This window comes from Anoplopoma fimbria, chromosome 24, assembly GCF_027596085.1.
Source record: "Anoplopoma fimbria isolate UVic2021 breed Golden Eagle Sablefish chromosome 24, Afim_UVic_2022, whole genome shotgun sequence".
NCBI lineage: Eukaryota > Metazoa > Chordata > Actinopteri > Perciformes > Anoplopomatidae > Anoplopoma > Anoplopoma fimbria.
Window position 1 is genome coordinate 23160849 of NC_072472.1, and position 23355 is coordinate 23184203.

At 42.9% G+C, this 23355-nt stretch overlaps 1 protein-coding gene across 1 annotated transcript in view; it reads right to left on the reverse strand.

The window, feature by feature from the left end:
* Positions 1-11253: 11253 nt before the first annotated feature.
* Positions 11254-23355, reverse strand: part of uvrag (UV radiation resistance associated gene) — an 89066-nt gene continuing 76964 nt past the window's right edge. The window contains exons 14-15 of the mRNA XM_054625582.1: positions 22837-22928; positions 11254-13727 (exon numbers count right to left, since the gene is read on the reverse strand). Of these exons, the coding sequence (XP_054481557.1) occupies positions 12884-13727; positions 22837-22928 (936 nt within the window). The 3' untranslated portion in view covers positions 11254-12883. The remainder of the gene's footprint in view (positions 13728-22836; positions 22929-23355) is intronic.

Sequence of the window (23355 nt, forward strand, 5' to 3'; positions counted from 1 at the left end):
TGGAAGTATTATATCAACCAAAAGTCCAATCCATCTGTCTATTTGAATTGACTCTCTCTTGACTTCAGCGTGCATTGTCTAGTGAGGAGAAGGGTCCTGTTTCATTTGAACTTCCCCTATAGTAATATATAGCACATGTTAGTAAGTGACCACTTACAGGCTGGACAGGAAGCAGAACATTTGGACAGAGCTTGTCGTCAAAGTCAAGTTTGGATCAAAATCCCATTACTTAAATATATTTGAATACAGCATATGTTAGGTGCACCAGTGGGCATACAGACCAGCATTTCACTGATACTTTGCACTGTGGTACTTCCAAGTTTTCCACTCCCAATTCTGGAAGCATCCTAGTACAGATGTGTTACTGAAGTGGACAGATGTTGGGTTGATCTCAGGAATCTTATCAGACTTACTATATATGCCAATACTTGGCAGCCGATGCTGCACATATAGATTAACTGTAACTGATTGAGGCATAAAAGTAAGTAAGAGGGTAATGAGAATGATCCACAATACAACCATCCAGAATGTTGTGTGTAATGTGTTTCCTCCTCTCGGCGAATGTAAAATGAATAGTCTGTGGAGAGTTAAGTGACATTTTTATAGAATCTAAATTGGTTCCAAGATTTTTATGTATTTCTTAAAAGCTAAATGTTTAGGGGGGAGGAAACAAGTCTGCGTGTTTCCTCCCTCTGATTTCTCTGATTTGACAAAGTTAAGCAGGAGGGAGGGAGTTGCTCAGCTGGATGCAGAGCGGGCCAATGAGAGGCTGAGCACAACAGGAGTCAACCAGTGGCATCAATTAGCAGCACGTTTCTCTGAGCCCGGACACAGTGTGGCTGATGGAGGCTGTTGCATGATGGGAAGTATTATTCTTTGCCACCAAATGAACCAATCTCTTTCCTAAAAACATTTAAAAAACTTCAATATGGCACACAGAGAGTGAATCTGAAAAGATCAGGACAGTTCATTAGAGAGGCCAAGTCCCTCCCCTACAGACGTCCTCCATTGGACCCTATTTTTTGGGAAAATTGTATTGTAGTGATCTGCAAGAGACAAATATTTTTTTGATCCTGTTTGAATTGTGCCATGAAATACTCATTTTCAGTTTGTTTAAATGAGAATTTTGCAAGTCAAGAGAGTCAAAGTTTGTTGTATTAACAGTTAGTTTTGTGTGAAACTGCTCTGTGGTCTACATTTTTTTCAAGTACAGTATATGTCACAAACACCTGGGCCTTCTGTGTGGAGTTTGCATGTTCTCCCTGTGTCAGCGTGGGTTCCCTCCAGTTTTTCCAGCTTCGTCCCACAGTCCAAAGACATTGTTGTTGTGGATGTGAGCGTGAATGATCTGTTGACCTGTCTCTGAAGTGTTTAGCCCACATCTGTTTCATGAACTGGGAAGCAGGTTCGTTGTTCAGCTGTCGTAGTTTCAGCGAGAGACGTCACTTACGCAAAATGATTGAGTTGCAAAATGATGCAATCATATGTTTAATTCATAGCGAAACTCAATCTGGATCTTAACATTGTCTCTCTCTTTTGCAGTTTACTGCCTCACATATATTTCCCTAAATAAGGTCCCCAGGGGGTTCATCGTAAGGGGAGGGACTTCGCCTCTCTGTAAGTGCTGGAGGTTTCCCTAAACGGTTAAAAATATATATATATAGTTTTTATTATACCTATGGGTTTTAATAGCATTGTACCTACAAAATTAACTGGTGAGTCTCTCTGCCCTACGTTTTTCTTGACTTCCAATCTACTTAGCACTTGGCGTGTGTATTGCTGAGGACCCAGGGAAGTGCAGTGTTGAGTGCGCCCCCTACAGGACGGCCGAACAGCGTGCTTGGTACATCTGACTCTCCGTCACTCACTACAGCACATTCAAGAACAGATAAAGAAAGGGAGATGGGACGTCTACGGGACGTATTTAATAGTACATTTCTCATCACCTGGCGGGTGTATTGCTCAGGACCTAAGAGAGAGCAGAGTGGAGTATGAAGTTGTTTGGATGAGCAGTTCTCGTGAAAGCTGCAAGCAGCAATACTGGAGTCTAAGTAATCAGCTGTTATGTGCTTTCTTTTAAAAAAGCTTAATCACAAATAACAGCAAAAACATCTAGATACTATTGGGCATAATATGCTCTAAGCTCTAAACAAACTTAAAGCGTAAATGTGTTTATTCCTTTTAGCACTATGTAAATGTCTATGAGGGTGCTGAGCGTTCAGCCCTGTTGATAAAGTTTCATCATCAGTAGGTTTTAATGTTCCCCACTGGCTCCCTGAACTCTTGCAGGAGTCTTCAGGCCAAGTTGAAATACTGGGAGCGCTCCCAGAATGACTCCGAACTGCGTTTCCACACGAAGCTTTGGCAAGTTTGAGAGGAAGTCCAGAGACAAGTTGTCAGGAATTAACTCGACATGTTGATGAACAGTTGTGCTGAAAATTTGACCGCCAGATACATATCTGTCAGCTTAGGGAAATGACGGCAGTCGGATAACACCGTCCATGAATGCGGATTTAATATTCTAGAGGTGAGAACGTGCATGTGTGAGTAAGTGTAGAGCAGGCAGGAAGAAAACTACTTCCAAGGCTCTGTTGTTGGAGAAATCTCTCACCGTTTCCAGGCGTATCAAAGCCATCGGAGCAGCCAGGAGGACATTCTTCCCCTTTTTCACACAAGAAAGCTTTTATTCTCCGATGCAGCCAGGAGGCTTTAGTAAATCCTCAGGCGAGAGTGTCCCACCTGCTGGGTGGATTTCTAGAAAAAGGGGCGCTAGGCCCCAAGCCCCTCCCTTGAAATCTCACCTCAACTACTTAGCACTCAAGTGTGTCTCCTTCACACACACATGCACATGCACAACACACACTTTTCATTCCTTCCCCCCCATCTTCACTTCCTCTCACTCCTTTTGTGTAACTGGTCTCTCCTGGAGACAATGAGCATCAGATGTGCGTAATTGCTGCTGGGATGTAAAGGCCTGGATGCACCTGTGATGTACAAGACGAGACAATTACGCACATGACGAGGTAATTAGCAAAGAGGACATCAAGTCAATTCCACGACCTTGGAGATCTCCTCATTAGACCGCCGGTGCCGGTATTTCAGTGATTATCAGTGACAGTGGACATGTGTGTCCCATTATCAGATGACCGAGTTTGCGCAGCTAAGAAATGGCTTTGGTCTTGGTTTGAGTCCAAACCGAATCGCCTTTCCCATGCTGGACATTTTGAATTTGAACTGCACACTTTGGCTGGAACAAGCTCAAATATTTGGGAGTTTATTTACTTAATAAGCATACCTCAGATTGTTCTTATATGTTTTTCATTAGCGGAATCATGACGAGGCTTATCGTACACCCCTGTATCTTCTTTTCTGGCAGACAACACACATTTGTGTTACTTTTTGGACAACATATGTTACTGATACATTTGTACACAACATGTGTTATTAATGCGGTGTAAGTTACACAAACGGGCACAGTCCAGACATAGACACAGGGATGTGGTAAAAAATGACACTGTGGCCCTTGTGTGACTTGTGTTTGTAATGGTTGTGATGGGGATAAATTCTGTAGAGTTGAATAAACCGTCTCCCCTGTAGAAGCTGACCTTTGGTTGCCCATTTTGGGTTCGACAGTGAACCAAATCCATCCATTTTCATCCACTTATACGTGGCCGGATTGCTGGGCAGCAGGCTAAGCAAGGTATTCGTTTTCCAGCTCTTCCTGAACCCTGAAGCATTTTTAGACCAGATGAGATATATAATCCCTTTAGCGTGTTCTGGGTTTACTACCCACCTGGCAGTGCACTACGGACAGAAAAAGCCCGTGACTGAAAGGCAGCTTTGGGCAAACAGCAGTCTTTTTCTCGAGGCCGGTGAATTTCTTTTTTGAGCTGCACATTTTTTGATAAAGAACAAGACAGCCTTTTCGGACAGGTGATAATTTGTACAAAAGAAATAACAGGTGTGATTTTGAACAAAATGCTACAAATGTGCTCATTCATACAGAACTGTCAAGAAAGATATTTACAAAAATATCAGAGATGTGATAACTAAAAGTTGAAACAAATTAACAGAAATAATTAATGTTGCGTGTTTAAATATATCTGTGTTTCCTACCATGGGAAATCATTGTTAATAATTATTGTGATCTGTGCAACCTTATGTTATTCAGGAAGTTTGTATAAAACAAGTAGCCCTTCGTACTACTCAGTACCCTTGAAGTAGCTCTCAGTTTCAAAAAGGTTGGTGACCCCTGCTCTAAAGGGAGGCGTCCAGGAGGCATCCTGATTAGATGCACCAAACAATTCAGCTTGCCCCTTTTGATGCAAAAGAAGCAGCGGCTCTTCTCCGAGCTCCCTCCAGATGTCTGAGCTCCTCGCCCTTTCTCTAAGACTGAGCCCAGCCACTTAAGAAAGGAAGCTCATTTTGGCCGCTTAAATCCAAAATCTCATTCTTTTTTGTCACTACCCAAATCTCATGACCATAGTTGAGGATCGGAACGTAGATGGACTGGTGAATCAAGAGCTTTGCTTTCCAACACATTCTCATCCCCAACTCCTCAAAAACTTATGCTAGGTCAGTGGCTGTAGCTTCAAACTTTGACGCTCTAGGTAAACCCTCTTTGACGAGCTGGGAGTAAGAGCTGGTTGTGCCTTACGGCTCGGCTTCCTCTTCACCACAATGGTCCAGTGCAACGCCGACATTTAGACATGTTAACTCTTCCCCGGGCGCTTCTTAGCAGCCCACTGCTCCTCCGGGATGGGTTAAATGCAGAGAATTGTAATTTCCCCATTGTGGGACTAATAAAGGATTGATTATTATTATTATTATTATTATTATTATTATTATTATTATTTTACTTAAAACTACAAATGTTAATGGGCCCATTCGAAGTTGTTGAGATATTTTACTTTGAATCACTAGAACCTTTTAATTGTGCAGTGGACATCATTTTAGAGGAATCTCTGAGGATTGTTAAAAGACATTCAGGGGTTTTCAAACATGGCCAGCTATAATCTTTTTGAGAAACGGATTCTATAGCTCGATGACTCAAATGTCACACTAATGCTAAGAGATGAGATGCAGCAACTGTAGCTAAGTGTGGACCCAAGTGGTGAACAGACTGGCTGATAGACTGGGATAAAGTCATGCAATTAGCATGGCTAAAATGCAAGTAAACAGGCATTGTACAAGCATTACTTGATGTGAGGATGCAAGCTGATTTGAGGAGAAGATACATCAAATACGTCACTTAAGCACATGGAGGTGCATAATACAAGATTTGGAGCATTTTGATTGCCAATCAACGGCTCCCAACATGGCGACGGCTGAGCCGGCGTCTCAACGCTAATGGTGCCAACAGCCTTAACAATACAAACTACAGAAACATGTGCTCACAGTGTTTACCTGAGCGGGAAACCTTAGGTGGACACGGAAGGGATGCTACGCTTTCATGACAATGCTGTTGGTCGGGAAGGATTTTAGCTAGCAAATGCACGAACATGCAATAAAAGCATGCAAGGCTAATTAACAAAATTGGGAGAAGCTCAGATTACAACACACATATACAGAGAGTGACTTCATTCTCTGTTCAGGTAGACGTTACTACACTATATATTTACATAGACAATAGTTGTTAGCTTAAAGGAGCAATATATGACGTTCAGAGCATTACTAAAGAAGCAGTGTTCTTTTCAGACACGTTTTCAAATAAGCCAGGCAAAATTAAACCCATTGTTTTTAAAATGGAATATAAGCGTCGACTGGGAGAAGTAATTCCATTCACATCACACCTGGACATACTGGGTGTTGTATTTAGGACTATTCAAATGGGTTGTGATGCGACTCGGTCAGTGGAAGAGAAAAAAATCATGCTGAAACTATTTACAGATAGTGGTTCAATATGCGCAAACAACAAGCAGACACCACTCTTTCTCTTAAAGCTTCTCAGTTTTCATCTCATCAGAAGCCATGCAGTGGTTTGGTAGCAGCTCAGCGGGACGCCGTTATTGTTTGTGAAGATGGACGCTCAGCCAGTGTTTGAGTCACGAGATCAGGACCGGGAACCAATGCACGGCTATACCTCAAAGGCAAGAGAAAGGGAATCATTTCTAGAAATAAGAGAGGACAAAACATGATGTTATCCATAAAAATATATCTACTTCAAAACATGTACACCACACAGTACAATGGTTACTGTACAAAAGCTAAACTCTAACCTTTCCCTTTGTTTTCTGATATGCCTGTTCATATTGTTTCCCATTGCTTTAGCTGCAGGGGGGGCCCACTGTGTGTTTGGTGAGTATTCCCCGTGTCGTCTGTTTGTCTGGTATCAATTACGTCAGTCACACTAACTATAGGTAATCATAGAAAGCCACAATGTCTTCGAGCACGAATTTACCCCGAAATCCTCGTATGAGCACGATGACATCAGTCCTGAGCAAATGGTTTTAATTTCACAATGTCCACAATAAAACCTGTGATATTAGTTTTTACCCAGAATTCTGCACTCAACAGCACTCCAATCCCAACATTGATATTGCTGCAGTGAAATCAGCTGGACACATTTCATTAGGCCGTGCAATTGGAGCACGCAGGGAGAATAAGTCAGCCCAATAAAAGTCTGAGTTGGTGCTGAATGGCTGGGAAAGGTCGAGGCTCGCGTTTTAAGAAAAAGAAAACACTGAGAGTGATAGAGAGGAGCAAGGTTTTACTGCCGAAAGAATTGGAGCGGTGGTTGGGAATTCATCCAGGCAGATAGTCTCCTTTCAGGGAGATGGTTTAAACAGCTGAGCCAGATCACAGCACAATGTTGACCAGCCAAGTCCGGGGACCAGGCTGGGTCAAGGTGAGCGGATCCACTAGGGTCTGGTCTGAGCTCTCAGACAGGACACCAGAGCCGTTTCGTCTCCCCCCACGCTTGTAACGCCGTCCCCCCGATACCCGTATTGTGACTATAATCCAGCATTAAAGAGTTATAGTCGTAGTATGAGGTCTCAACACGCTAATGAATAAAGTGCTTTACGTCTTTGTGTTTACTTTAAACCGCAGAGTTGAACTCTTGCCAAAGCTGATATCCGACTTTTGCCCTCCTCTTGTCCCGTGACGATACCTACATGTGGGGCATTCATGTCAGGAGACACAGGGTGTTTAGTGATACATGCAACACTAAGTCAGCTAATATCCTTAACACTGTATTGCTTATTTGCTTTCTTACCGAGAGGTAGATGGGAAGATCGATACCACTTTGATATCAGTGAGTTGAATATGATGCTACAGCTATAATGGATAGCTTAGCTTATCAAAGGCAAACCGCTCGCCTGGCTTCGTCCATAAGGTAAAACAAATCTTGTTTGTTTAATCCAAACAAAACCCAAAGTGAAAAGCGGCAACTGGCAACATCAAGGTCACAACAAGACTACAGAAAGTCAGTGTCCTGCAGAGAAACAGTCCCGACCCTCCAGTAAAACCACAACTTTAGGACGGGCCAGGTTAGCTGTTCTCCTGCATCCTTGCTGTGGCCACGAATGACAATTACAGTACAACGGTTAATGCTAAAACATAGTGTAACAGTAGCAAAAGTACAAAAGAGTCATGACTCAGTGTTAGCCATACAGCTATAGCTATCTCAAGTTTGCTAACGTTAGCTAGAACATGAGTCAGCATATGCTTCATACCAGACCATGGTATGAAGCATATAAATATATATATCTTTTTTTTATGAAACCGAAAAAAGGCAGCATTGTCATATTTGGTTTGATTGTATAATTACTTTACAGTGAAGAATCGCAGTAAACTCATTACCAAGACCAGCTGAGGTGGTGAGATCATCAAGTAAGCTGCTGTTCCAATTGCAGAATGACTGTACTGCGTCCCCCCGTCCTTGGAAGTCTGGACTCCTAAATCCAATTTGCCAAGTCCAAACTCCCAAGTACACAAGTCGGTACTTGGCGTACTTGTTATTGAGAAAGGCCCGGAGTAAGGCTGTAGCCAGATACCCTTGAGTGTAGCTTACTGAATTGAACAAGAGTATGTTTTTTGCATGAATTCAGGGTTTTATTTCTATGTAACTTTTATTTCTTCCAAAAGTTTCACTTATATGCTTATACGACGTGATAGTGGTAGTGATCTCATCTTACTCTGTTGCAGTCATCTGCCTAAAACAAACATTAGAACAAGTTTAAACTGACTGAAAGGAGGGATTTCCGCACACACACAGACATAGCTTCTCTTCCCACTCGGGTGTTATTCCCATGAGACGTTTGATGGCCATTATTCCACACAAGATACCGTAATGCAGCCATCAAATACTCCCGACTCCTTTGTCTTCCATTTGTTCACAGATCTCCAAAAATAAATGTACAGCGCATGCTGTTGTGCCTGACATGTAGCAATGACAGGATTACAGTGCATGAGTGAGACACCCACAGTAATAATGACAGGGGATCTACAGCATGTGTACCCGTGTAACGTCAAGGGTATAGGGTGTCAGCGAGACCGGAGAATGACAAGGGTATGGAGAATGACTTTGACCTGGGACTGATGAGGTCAGACGATACGGCTGCTGTACAAATGAGGTGCTGATGGACTGCAGTGGTGCAGCGGTCCTCCCCGTGCACAGTGTTAATCCTATTTATGATGAATGCTGAGATGGACTCTGCTCTAATCTCAGGATTAGATGATTTGGACAAAGTTGGCCTGTGTCTATTAAAATCAATAATTAATCAAGACACCATGAAGGGGGTAAAGACAGAAAAAGAGTTCATTCATTGCTGTCACACACGTACACACATCGTGGTGTAAAGCCCAGAGGCCCAGGCTTAGACAGCCAGCGGCGCTAGTTTGTCCGGTGTGTATTTTGCGAGGTGCCTGTGATGTTGAACAGTACAGCAGACTGTACGGTGCAGCCGCGCTGAAGTCTTTTAAACTGAGCACTCAGAAAATATGAAGATGGCTTTGTGAGTAAGGAAATAAGGCCTGCTTACTCTCAGTCTCGATGCCTCGGTTCTCGTTCTCGTAAACTTTAAACTACAATAACAACCTGCAAACCGTCAACGTTTTAGACCGTGCACCTGCACTCACATTGCTGCAGTACGCTCTGGAGCAGGTCTGCCTTCCAATGATGGCACAAATGTCCCGTCTCTCTGTGCTGGATATGAAATGTGATTCCCAGAGGGCCGAGCCTTGAGGCCCTCAGACACCTGTAGGGGCTTAACTCTGAGAGAGAGAAGACAGCCTGCAGAGAGACACTGAGAGCTTATAGGAGCAGGAAGCTGCTTCATGTGAATCTGGAAAGAGAATGCACTATAGGACACATTCAGCAATCGTCTGCATTATTGGAATTCCTAACGGGGACGACTATGAAAAGTCCAACAGGTGATTCTAAAGGAGAAAGCTTTATTGCCTTGACAAATGGGCTAAAATATAATGAGAAGCCAAACATGATCTGCCTGAAACAACCAAGCGGAGATGAGGATTACAAGGACGCTCTGCACTTCAAATGCTTTAAGCTACAGTTTCCCAGTGCTTAATGTGAACAAATTGATCCATTACCAAAAGTCCTGACAACACAGTGACACGGTATTACCCTACAGAAAGGTTTGGTTTTACTCAGACAAATGCATAAGGAGGTAAAGGAATGCAGGAGGGCTTAATTCAAGCACTGAAGGCACTGTAAGGTTAGTCACATGTTCAACCACATGTGTCCACGTGTCAGACTAGGGGAAAGGGGATTTAACCCGTTCTGGCTGACCCGATTGAAACAGCTCTAGTAGTTGTTCAAGGCAGAAATAATGTGACGAATCTGGAATAAACCAGCTACCCTATGGGCATCATTAAAGTTTCATCAAGCCAAATGAATAAAACAAATTCCATACAAAAAAAAGCTAGTTACTCCTAACAGTACGCATTTATTATAGTTAGTGCTTAACACATTACTTACCATGTTGCGATGAAGCTTCGTCTGGAGTCTTATGAACTTTTCCAGCAAAACTCATGTCCCTAAAAAGCTAAATAAAGAACCAGTAAAGCACAAAAGTTCACGCTGACACAACTTGGCTGCACGTAAATAATTCAAAAGGTACAGACCAGCGCATAGAAATGTGTTAAAGATTAAGAGCTCTATACCTGCCAGATTAATGTGTTTCGGGCAGTTCCAAGGAGGATGCACCTGGAGTCTTCCCCCTACCCATGACTCTGAAGTAGTTGTGCTAACCTATAAACGCATCAGCTCTGGCGATGATGAAACATATCTGTTGTTTATGCACCATCACAATAACATGACGCATGTGTTCGCATTAATTTCACCTGATTGGATCTCGTCAGGACTGCGCTGGTGTGCTCAAAAGCGTAAGTGGCCCTCCATTAATGGTTGATTTATAATTGCCGCTTCAATCGTTAATGTTTAATAGTTACACCTGTTCCTGTTATGATTAGTCAACATGTTTGCCTTACAAAAAAGTACGCTGCGTAAAGGATTGTGGGTTAGAGGGGCCAGAAAAGAATGGCAGCTTGCATACTGAAAAATGCAGAAGGACATCCTGTAATTTATGGCATACTGCATTGGACATACCAGGTATTGGGATATACTAAATTGCCTTCTGGCATACTAAATAGTATGGCAGTATGGGAATTGGAACGCACAGTTGGATGATGAACATAGCAACTTCTCAGCATTTGCATGTTAAAATTAGCATTTTAGCTCAAAGCACCGCCTGACTTAGATGCTAGCTAATATGCACTTTATGGTTTCCCTCTATAGATCAGCCATGACTAGATATCTTGTAAACGAGCATAGTAATAGTGTTCAATTTCAATACAATTCTGATTTATTTTAGTTTAGAGGGTATGATTTAATTGTTGTGTCATATTTATTCTCATTATTATCTACCAAAGATCTTCCTCATTGCCAACCTCGTTTTATTTTGGTACATTTTGTAAAAAGAGAAAAAAAAAAGTTTTTAGTAAACAGGTAAAAATGAAACACCAAAAGTAAGGTTTTCAATTTCCACTACCTTAGCATTTGCAAGGGCCTTCATCTTTTCAAGTGATGATTGTAAAAATAAATGTTATTAGTGTCTCAAATTCATACTATTGAAGACTTCTAGGAGCTTCTGGAATTTTGTCCATTTTCATACCATTTTAGAACTATCATATCCTTCCATATGTTCAATATATTGTAGTTGTAACAACCTAAAATTCAAACTTGAGCACACTGATGCAAATGTAAAAGGGGCTACATACATCCATGCCATTGGACTGCAAGTCTTTAATAACAAAGAAGAAAAAAAAAACACCCCTCCATACAAAAGTATCTGTACATGGTCGCTTACTGTATAGCATTTTTATGGAAATGATCGAACATGGTTCATCTTTAAGCTTTAAATACAATACTTCTCAACAGTCAGCAACCACAGTACTGGATCTGCAACACAAAGTGTGCTGTCGGTGGAGAGTCCATCTTTGTCATGGCGGGCGATGCAAAGCAGCTGTCAATGTCTGGACCCAGACACCAGTTATATCAGTCTAACATTTGACAACATTAATTAGCAACATCCCATGTGAGTGGGAAACATTAAACTAAATGTGAATTTCCTTTGAAACAAAGCGCACGCAACTGTTTCGAAACATAAATAAAGCAAAAATTGAATACCAGTGCAAGAAAGCATTCAGAACATGGAGACACAGGGACAAAATAATCACAGACATTGGGATCGAGACAATTGCTATTAACACTTACAGTAGAGCCTGAGTGAGACATTCCAACAGGACACGGACACAGAATTAAATTTTTGGTCTACTGATTATGAGAATCAGTGGACTTAACATTAACATTGACGTTTATATTGATGGCGTACGTTAACATTGAAAAAATAATAAAATAAAAAGAGAAAAATAGAGGACATGGAGATGGACAGAAAAACAATTACACCGTATCCCTGCCATGTGCTGTGAGCTCGAACCTGCCACCTGATCCTGTAAAGACCTGAAGGAGAAACTCAACTCCCATGTGGAGAATGGCGTGGTGGGTTGAGCCGTCGCGGGGAGGACGCCGTGTGTCACGCTCAGGGAATATCTCATTGGGGCTACCTGCTCCCACCTCACTCTGTGGGGGCAAAATCCTGCCCTGTTCAAAGGTCATCGGTGGGATAACTTGACACCGAACTGCGATTGTTTGACGGATGTTGCATGCTAATGTGAAGCCCCGACACGCGCTTGCGTACACAACACGCCCTCCCTCCTGTGCGAACCCACCGCCTTGCACCCTGAATGAAGGCTCGGGAAGTGTCCAAACACTTTGCTCGTACTGTACGGTCAAAGGTGTAAGTGCTGGGACAGCGGACTCGATTCACTTTGAATAAAAACTTCTAGTTGCAAACATTCTCAAGTGGGCGTCTGTTGGTTTAATAATTGACAAATTATCCCCCCCAAAAAAGCTGCCGCCTTGGAACATCTTTGTACACTGATGTACTGAGGCTGCACTGACTTTGGATGTGAATCTTAAATGCAGTTGGTGTTTTTATAAAACAAGTTAAGGGCTACTATTGCAGTAAGTCTTGGAAAGCAAAGTGCAAGTGATATAATAACTGACACTAATTCTTGAGGGTGGCTGTTCACGCTAAAAATGTCTGAATAATGATTCCATCCATTGTAAAAAAAACTATATGAATGCCGTCATAAAAGTAAAGCTCACTGTCCCAATACTTGCACTTTTAATTGTATTTCATTTAAAAGTTTACTACGGAAATGTTTACAATAAGTGCAAATTGGTCGTTATTCCAGAATAGCTCATATGATTTTTGATGCTGCGATAAGTCCTCGTCCTTGTGTTCGTCCAAAGTCCCTGTGCAAGTTTTGTTCTTCCTCTTCACTCAGGTCCCCCACCTCACTTGTCAGAGTTCTTTCGCGGCCTGCGGAAGCTGGACATGTTCTCGTTTAGTGCATAGATGCGCCTGGAGAACTCCTCAAAGCCGGCGACGTCCAGCTCTCCCAGCACCTGCTCGTCACACTCCACGGCTACCGCATGGTCCACAGGGATGCAGCGGTAGTCTTCCATCCGGGCCTCTTCCGCTAGCCCTAAACCCAACCCAACCCCCAACCCCAGACCTAAACTGGTGGCCTCTGTGCCCATGATCTCCTCGGCTTGCTCCACAGAGCAGCGCAGCTCTGGGACCAGGCTGACAGGCGCTTGTCCTGGTACCAGAGAGCCGTTCATGGCGCCCGTGTGCTCGCTAGTTGGTGCAGGTTCTTCACCGATGTCCTGCACTGTAGAACAGTTGGGCACAACAGTGCTGCTGGGCGGTCGCTCCTCGGTCTCTTCTCCTTTATCTTCTCTGATCTCGGTGGCGATGCTTCTTCGTCTCTCCACCTCCACCGCTGCCTCCCCACTCTCCTCATTCTCTTCGTTCTGCTCTCCCTCCTCAATGGACTCCGTAGTCTTGGCCAGGTTGAGTGAGGCCATGCCAGCATCGAGGGAGGAGGATAGGTGTTTGGGTGAAGGCAAGGGCGAGGGCGGAGCGAGGCCGAGTGGGGGCTGCTCCTCGCCCATGGCTGTGTTGTAGCTTGGTGGAGGAGTTTGCTTGTACTTGTCGGCCTCAGAGCTGGCCCTTTTTCTCAGGCCTCGGTCTGGGGAGCTGGTGTGGCTGGGGTAGCCTAACTCAGAGGCAGCAGACACACCGAGCTGAGACTTGGTCGGCACCGGGATGGAGCTTGAGACATGGTGTCTGTCACTGTGAGGAACAAGGACAAAGAGAAAGTCAATGAATAAGGACAACAACAATCAAGCTACTTCTGTGCTCGGAACCAAACTCAAGACAAGACTTAGTCCTAATTGATCAGCAACAAACTCTACAGCCTACATAAGATCCTGGAACAGCCTAAGCAGTCGAATGTGACACCCAGTCTCTATTTGGACCTTGTTCTCCATTGATTTCCCCCCTCCACCTAAAGCACCCAACTCCATTCCCCTGGTCCAGGAGAAAGACAGCTGCAGTTCTTTGTAAATCACTCCAACTTACAACATTCACAAAACATTCCTGCATCCTGTGAGATTCACTTTCTGCTGCTGGAAGTGCACAGCAGGCGTACTCCCAAGTATGTCAGACATTTTTCCTCTTTAACAGATAACAGACTCGGGATCTGGGGACACCTTGCTTGGCTCCAGTTCTGGAGCCATAAATTTACTTAAATGGGGCCTAACCGCCTCTTTCGATTGGCCGGGGCCAAAATCACGGGACTGCTTAACACTCCGCTTAACGTGACCATTCCACTGTGTCAGGAGCCAATGCACTGTACTGTTGGGGTCAAAGGTGAAGCGGGGCCTCCCTGTGCGCTCTAGAGATTCACGTGTAAGGAAGGATCTCTGCTTTATTCAGTTGGACGTGCAGTCATAATAGATGTCCTTGTACATTTTCTCCCGCAGCTTTGCACTTACTAAGCATGTCTTCTTTATGATAGTGGCAGTTGACTAATGCACTTATTGTGTACTAGTCTGATGGACAGTTCCACCACCAAACACTTGGCAGCTTGTAAAAAAGGGGCCTGACCTTGACCCCTCACCAGCACCGTGCCGTGGTGGTCCTGACAGGGTTCATAGGTGGGACACTCTGCTGAGAAGAGTGGAGGAGCCTGTCTAGTTTTCAGAAAACTTGATCAGAAATGAGAACCATTCACGGTCTGAAGGTACAGTATGTACACGACATATTGGACCGTCAGACAAGATCAGCGTTAAGACAATAAAGGCATAGGGCAATGATGTGATGCTTGATGTGATACAAGAGATGGACTTATGCTTAACTTGGCAGCGCATGTCCATCAAAACACATCATTTGATAGGACTGGCTTTAGCTTGCCACCCCTAACGAGCATGTGCTTCACTCTGTGACGAGGCTTTTAAAGGGCTAAATGGAAACAATGTGCTCTTTAACACCTAATTTTGCTGGAGAGACAAATAAAAAAGAAAGAATGAACGATTTGCCATCTCAAACACTTATCTGTGACTTTCCAAATGAAACCATCATGGGCTCTTTGGAAGTCAGCCCCAAAAAAAATTCAAACCCTGATTCGGTAGGAAGGAAGAAAGGCGGATGTCATGAGAAGTCAATTATGATTTAAGTAAGTGGAAAATGTGATTCGGGCTCTTTGAAACACAATGCAGGTTTGGAAACCGGAGACAACTGGTACCGAGCGGAAAGTTTCAGGTTTCCATGCATCATTTATATAAAGCTAATAAGTGACTGCTACGTATTTTAGGTTGACCGACTGATGTCCTTTCGGCAAGGATTGGGTGGCTTTGATTTTAATTATTATCAGCCATTTTCTTCCATTCCCCTCCAGCTGGCTCTCTCATATAATCCATTTGGTCTGCATGTAGCTGGCAATTTACGCCACAAGCAAATGTATTATTGACACTGGCAGAAAAATCACATGGTCATCACACCAAGTCGTTTGTATAATGAGGAATTTCATATTTGGAGCATGTTATTTTATTCCACTCAGTTTCTATGTTTGGCCTACATTTGCTCCATTATTTGTGTCAAACAGTGCAGCAGTGTGTGAGTAACAGAAAAGACTGGGTGTGTCGGTGAGGACTTCAGCCAAGCAAACCTCTGAAAAGTCATAACATTTTTTTCTCTTGAAACATTTTAACTATTATATCGATGACATGTTTTTTAATGTGGGCAATTAGGCTACACATGTACGGCCACTGTGAGCATGTGTGCTGATTATGTTTGCTGGGAAGACAGAACTGCTGAAACACTGTTCCTAGAGTTGTTTGGAAAAGCTGGAACTGACACAGGCCAATAATGCATGAGCGAACTGTCTCTTGTTGACATTCTCGGTGCACTGCGTGAGATTTTTCATATTCTTGATAAACATTTACTCTGTTCCCATTGTGAAACTTACTTTTCATTGCATAAATCATTCTCACAAGTAGTCCTTAAACTGCTTTTTGAACAGAGGTAGAAGGAAATTCTAGGGATAATAATGTGTGTCTGTCTGTTGCTGGTCCACCACTTTGTTCCAGACTGAAAAATCTCAACAACTATTGGATAGATTGCCATTAGATATGGGACATATGCTCATGGTCCCCACAGGATGAATCCTACTACATCTGTGATCCCTTGACTTTTCCTCTAGCGCCACGAGCAGGTCAAAGTTTCTACTTAACTAGTTAAATCTCAACATCTACAAAGGGGATAAGCAAAATATTTGGTATAGATGTTCATGGTTCCAAGAGGATGAATCCTAAATACTTTGGTGATCCCCTGACATTTCCTTGAGTGCCACCATGAGGTTAACATTTCTGATTTTAAGTGAACTGTCTCAACAGCTGTTGAATGCAAGGCCCAAATAATTTGGTGCACACATTCATTCCCCTTTCAGGATGAATTGCCCACTCGCTAAGCCCCGCCCCTTGAACTGGCCAATCATCAGCCAGCTCTGACCAGGTTCCAACAACTATCCGGCTCTGCTCCATAGACACTCGTGCAATGTTCGTCAAAGATTTTCTTGGTCGTCAGGCTGGTTGCGTGGATTTGGAGCTCGTCATGGTTATAAGTTGTGTTAAAGTGTTAGGGTTTACACAGAGAGGTTGAGAGGAGATACACCTTTCTAAAACGTTACGGTTCTACGTCAAAACCTGTGGAGCTGACATTAGCAGAGTACGTTAGCACATAATTCACAAGCAGCAGCACTTCAATGCCACGCTTGCTACTGAAGGTATACCGAATGTCTACATATGCCTTGCTTTACAGGAACAGTGCTGTCCCTTAATTTAATTGTATTCCGTCTTGAACGCCAGGTGATGCAGTGGTTCAATTTTGCGCTTAAGCTTGTATTTCTATCTTTTTAACCCATTTTTATTGATTAATCAGTTTGACATCCTGGATATATAATTAAATCGCATATTGTAGACCCTTCTGTATGCTTTTCTTTCTACTTCTTTCCAGAAATAAGGTACAATGTATTCAGGGAGTGCAGTTGGTGACAGTGTGGGCTCCATGGTAGCTCTGACAACTTGACAGATAATCAGCAATCGGTGTGGTTTAGTGAATTTTTTTTAATAAAATCCAAAGATTTGTCAATACTTTGGAATTAATACTTGCAAGACTAATGATAATCCCATCAGCTTTAGCTGTCGGCCACATGCTAAAACGCCAAACTAAGGTGGTGAGCATGGTAAACATTATACCTGCTCAGCATGTCAGCATGGTTATTGTAAACATTTTAGCAAGTAAGTCAAAGCACCACTGTGTCAAAGTAGAGCCTCACAGTGCTGCTTGTGTGTCTGTGGACAAAGTTAGGATTAAATATTCACTGTGTCAGTGTTCTGTGTAGACTCCTGATTTGTTGCCAGGCATCCCTGAGTCATGACACATACATTTCTTGATGTCCGTTGAGTTGGATGCTGCGGCCCACTAGCAGTTGTTATTGAGCATGTAATGATGTAATTGGGCGCGTCTTTAGCATTCCTCATCCCATAAGTATGTTTAATGTTTTAAACTTTCTGCTGCAATGGCAACTATAATTACTGTACCAATAAAAATGAAGACGGATAAAATAACCTATTCTATCCATATGATGAAATTTCCGTCCATAAGAACACTATTAAATAGGATGGAGCTTTACAATAGATGGCTCAGATTTCAAACTTTCTGTGCAGCTTGGACTTCGTCTGAGGCTTCGTGACAAGCAAAGTGAATTCATGACAGCAGCTTGATATACCATACTGATGGGAAAAAGGCCTGTTGCTCATCCACAATGTATGATTCACAGCTGCATAGTGATAGGCTCCCTCCACTGGCAGCTACAACCAACAGTATGTCTGTAAGGGTCAATGGACCCCAAACTGCTGCACCAGCCTGACAACAACTTCACTGCACACTGTAAATGCTGCTAAAATGCATCAGCCTGAATCATGAAGCAGAAAACTTGACATGCCGAGCCAGAAATAGCCATAAGTCCTTTTTTTGTCTGCTCTCTTCCTTTTCCACCACTGATGTCAAACCTGGCATATTTCAGGCTGACTCAGGAGTTTAGTAAGCCAGGACTTTTCAATGTCCAATCCCCGGACAGGCTTCACAACATTCTCCTGTTCGTATCAAAATCCTGCTAAGGAGTCGCAATGTTGAGCCAAAAACAATAACGGCAGATAAGATTTGGCTGTTTGATGTGGTTCAGGGAAATCCCTCTGAAACTTAAAGAGCAAACATTACTGTGGTGGAAGCTAAGTTTTATTTTTTCCTTTAACAGGGCAGCACTTATTAACTGTCTGGCCTTTGAAGACAGGGACTCACCACAGCGCAGCATGAGGAACACGATCAACAAGCTGACAATATCAACACCCCGTACATACTGCTCAGTGGTTTGAACAATAATGTGACTTTTGTAATTTAAATAACTCTTTTTTTTCTGATGGCTTTGTACCAAGTGTCCAGGGACTACAGCTTTTAGAGAAATGTTCATTACTGTCACTGTTAAATGAACAAAACATAAACTACTGTGTAAACTAAATATGAAGCTACAGCTTAGTTATCTGGCCTGGAAAGAGAGGAACACTGGAAACAAAGGGAAACAGCCAGCCTGGCTCTGTCTAAAGGTAACAAAACATCCCTATCAGTGCCCCTAAAGCTCACTGATTGGCACATCATATCTTGTTTGTTTAAACCAAGGTGTAACAATGACAATTTATCTTTTTCGTGCACAGCAACTTCCTGTTCCGCTACCGGTCTTTATGCCATGATACGCTTACCAGTTAAGTTGAGTTAAGAATATTTTGTTGAACCAACTTAGTTTACCCTAATTTGTTCATAAAAGCTTGTGATTAGCAATATTCCACACGCGTTCACAAGTTCTAATAACATCTATGCCATTTTTTCAAATTTTAGAATATCAAAAAAAAAAGAAAAAGATATCATGTTATAGTACATTCCTTTAAATAAAAAAGAAAAGAAATGTAAACCTGTGGTTGGTTAGAGAAATAGTTTAAAGAGGGAGAAATGGAATGGAAATGGCATTATTATTCCCAACGGAAAAGGAGGAAGGGGTATTTGGAGAACAAATGTACCTTTACAGAATATCACATGAACAGGGAAAAGAAAATACCCCTGATTTATCCTTCCAAACGACCAGCCGCTATTATAAATATAGTAAATCCATAGGGCACCTGTCGGGCTTAATGTACCTTGCAAATGCTTATTTTAGGTATATAAATTCTAGATTATATCCTTTTATCTTTCACTGACGAGACTGCAGCTGTCTAAATATCGCATCCCGTTGTGTACATCATGTAGCACAGGGGGACCACTGCGGTTTTGTTGAATCTGCCCGGCCAGGAGCTCTGCCACACCTTGCCCCTCCCACCCCCACCCACCAGTGTACATAGCCCTGCTTCCAGGCACCGGAGCGGGATTAGGGCCCTGTGAACCTCGGCCAGGCCCTCAGCGGATGTGGAGCGGCAAATGGCAGCATGTTGAATGCGTTTGCTTTGATCTTGGCAGACTGTACAGTTTACAAAGAATTGGTTTCTGGTACTGTCTCTGTCTGCCGCTGGGTAATAGATTCACCATTTTCCGCTGCTTCTTCTCCTTCAGCAAGATAAAAAAAAATAAAAAAACGTTTTTCAGCAGAGCTGGGCTGTATATATTATGACATGTTATGATGTGTTTCTGAGACAGTGCTGTTTGGAAATGTGTAAAGATATGATCAGCAGCTCACCGGACGAGCATCATTTAGCCCGCTGCACAACGTACTCTGTGGTACACCCTTTTTATTCTCACATGCACCCAGTTTTTCATCTCTATATAATGGTATAAAACGTTCAAGATGAACCCGCTATGCTCTCCTGGTGTGGGTCTTGGCGCTTTGGGGAAAAGCTCTCCCTGCAGACTGGATGCATGCTGAATTAGTTCTATATGGAGGGAAGAACCGTTTCGAAATGGGCTCTGGAAACATAGCCCTTGGTCATATCCTTCATCACATCATCCTTGTTTGGATGCATGGAAGGAAGAAAAGAGGTGGCAAGGAAGGATAGAGGAAGCAGATTAGTCTCTCTCTCTCACAGTCTATAAGGTAATTATCTGCAGCTGCCATGCAGCTTTTTTTATACATCCATATTTCATGAGTTGGGTCCCAGCGCTGGAAATTGTATCTGAATGTAGGCTTTTTCACAAGGGGGTGAAAGACAGACTGGAACTGATATGGAAAGGAAACAGCGCAGCAGAGAAGAAGTGTGAAGAAAAGTCTTCGCATATCCTCCTTATTACAGGGCATTGTGAAACAGTCACCTCCTCATCCTCACCGGAGGCCTAAGGTTTGGCTGAAGTTGCAATATGCATGGTCTTATGAAGAGAGAGGGGCAAGTTTAACCACTGTAACTGCTTAAATATGAGCATATATATACAGTGGGTACGGAAAGTATTCAGACCCCTTTAAATTTTTCACTCTTTGTTTCATTGCAGCCATTTGCTAAAATCGAAAAAGTTCATTTTTTTTCGCATTAATGTACACTCAGCAACCCATCTTGACAGAAAAAAACAGAAATGTAGAACTTTTTGCAAATTTATTAAAAAAGAAAAACTGAAATATCACATGGTCATAAGTATTCAGACCCTTTGCTGTGACATATGAAAGCCCGCAAAGAGTTTGCTAAAAAACACATGGAGGACTCCCAAACTATGAGAAATAAGATTCTCTGGTCTGATGAGACCAAGATTGAACTTTTTGCCGTTAATTCTAAGCGGTATGTGTGGAGAAAACCAGGCACTGCTCATCACCTGCCCAATACAATCCCAACAGTGAAACATGGTGGTGGCAGCATCATGCTATGGGGGTGTTTTTCAGCTGCAGGGACAGGACGACTGGTTGCAATTGAAGGAAAGATGAATGCGGCCAAGTACAGAGATATCCTGGAAGAAAACCTCCTCCAGAGTGCTCAGGACCTCAGACTGGGCCGAAGGTTCACCTTCCAACAAGACAATGACCCGAAGCACACAGCTAAAATAACAAAGGAGTGGCTTCGGAACAAGTCTGTGACCATTCTTGACTGGCCCAGCCAGAGCCCTGACCTAAACCCAATTGAGCATCTCTGGAGAGACCTGAAAATGGCTGTCCACCAACGTTCACCATCCAACCTGACAGAACTGGAGAGGATCTGCAAGGAAGAATGGCAGAGGATCCCCAAATCCAGGTGTGAGAAACTTGTTGCATCATTCCCAAGAAGACTCATGGCTGTACTAGCTCAAAAGGGTGCTTCTACTCAATACTGAGCAAAGGGTCTGAATACTTCTGACCATGTGATATTTCAGTTGTTGTTTTTTTATAAATTTGCAAAAAGTTCTACATTTCTGTTTTTTTCTGTCAAGATGGGTTGCTGAGTGTACATTAATGAGAAACAAAAATGAACTTTTTCGATTTTAGCAAATGGCTGCAATGAAACAAAGGGTGAAAAATTTAAAGGGGTCTGAATACTTTCCGTACCCACTGTATGTTTGACATTTTCCCCATCATGCTCTTTTTTTCAGAGTAGCTGTTGTTCCTGTCCCTGTGGCCTCCTTGTCGTACACGGAGTGTGGCTGTGGAGAGCCACTGTAGAAGTACTACACTTCCACCTCCATTTCTTCCATGAATGTGTACACACACATTCACATACATAGCTCCAGGCTTAGCGGGCCCATGCTTTCATCTCATCTATCTTTGGGCCCTTCCACTTCCCATTAAGGAGGGGGTGGAGGGCTGATTTGAGAGCTCAGGCTTTTCATGGCTTCTTTCCTTTCAAAACAAAAGATTATTCAATTAATGTGTGTGATACACATTTTCCCCTTTGCTGACCCCAGGAGAGGAGTGGAGATCAAAGACAGCTTTCTCTTTTATAGCGCAGTGGAGCTGAAGTCGGACGCGGACCGACTCGCGGGTTTAAGTGAAGGGTTACTTACAGGCCACAAGCCTGTAGAAGGAGAGGGGCAGAGATCTAAGCATTCCACTTCAGGGGGACAAAGTGGCTGCTGCAAATCTCATCAAGCACCGCTTTCTCTTTTTACATGTGGAGGCACTGATGGTGTGCAGAGGCGCTACATCGTTACAAAGGTGAAGTATGAAGCCTTCTTAACATTTACATCATACATCCATATGATTTCAGACCATAATGTGCTGTGTCAGACCAAACTTACTTCAGTGAGAACAATCTTAAAGAGATTATTATGCCTGGTGTCAATACATAATGTATTCCTGTAGAGTCATTTACTGGGACTCTGGTGAATTTAAACTACTTTTTAAAAAGCCAAAGTCACACAATAAAACAAAAAAACTCACTCGTTGAGGCAGCAGTAGACCAATAACTTCTGTGTTCTGTGAGATCAAATTACTGTTTTTGTCAAAATAGTCTGGTGACCTTGATAGATAGAATAGAAAATGTCTTGAGTTCTCATTCAGAAACAACTGTCTGACAGCCAGATGTCTCTGTGAAAATATTCTAAATATATAGCGTTAACTTAAACTCATATTGATTTTTTGCTTTGCTACCGTGCTGGTACTCATGTCTCAGTTTATGAGAAGAGACCTCAAGATCTTCAATCATGTGCATTGTAAAATATTGAAATGTATTGAGCCGCGGTTTATGCCGAATTGTAATATACGCTCAGGTATTATATCTGTCTCACTGGTTTAGCTATTTGTTGCATTGTTTGTCTATTTCAATTTTTGGCTTTCAGTTTGTTGGGCATTGGTGTTAAGGTGTGTTGACAGGTGATGTTTTAATGTGCTTGGTGATGAGACTACAGGAGGAACAGATTCTGTTTTGATGAAGGTACTGCAGATGGAAATAAGTGAAATGATTCTTACCATCGCACCAGCAGGCCGTGCTCCAGGAAGTTCTTCAGGTTGGGTAGTGTCTGCTGCAGGTCTGGGGTGGTCAAACCATGTTGATATCTCAGCTGCAAGACAAGGGAACACACACTCCGTCATTAACCTCAAACAACCTACCACATCGTGCATCCTTCAACCTTATACATATGTGCGGTGGGCCGGCTCTACGGCGAATCACTTAGACACGTGTGCAAATTCTCCCTGTTTAGGTGTCGTTTGGAGAAGAAAGGAATACCACCTACAGGAGAGGTCTGAAGCCGACATTCTTTGGCCATGACACGTTTTTGCTCTCCCCCTCATTGGACCATTACTCATCTGGACATACAATGGGCATCCTTCCCTGATAACAGGCATGCACGCTAATATGTAAGGTGTGTGGAAAGACAGGGGATGAGATGCGGGTGGCGAGAAAGAAAACCCCAAAACCAACTTGCTGTTAAAACATCTGGACGAAATGGCGCAGAGAGAGACAGAGAGCACATTAGAAACCCGGTT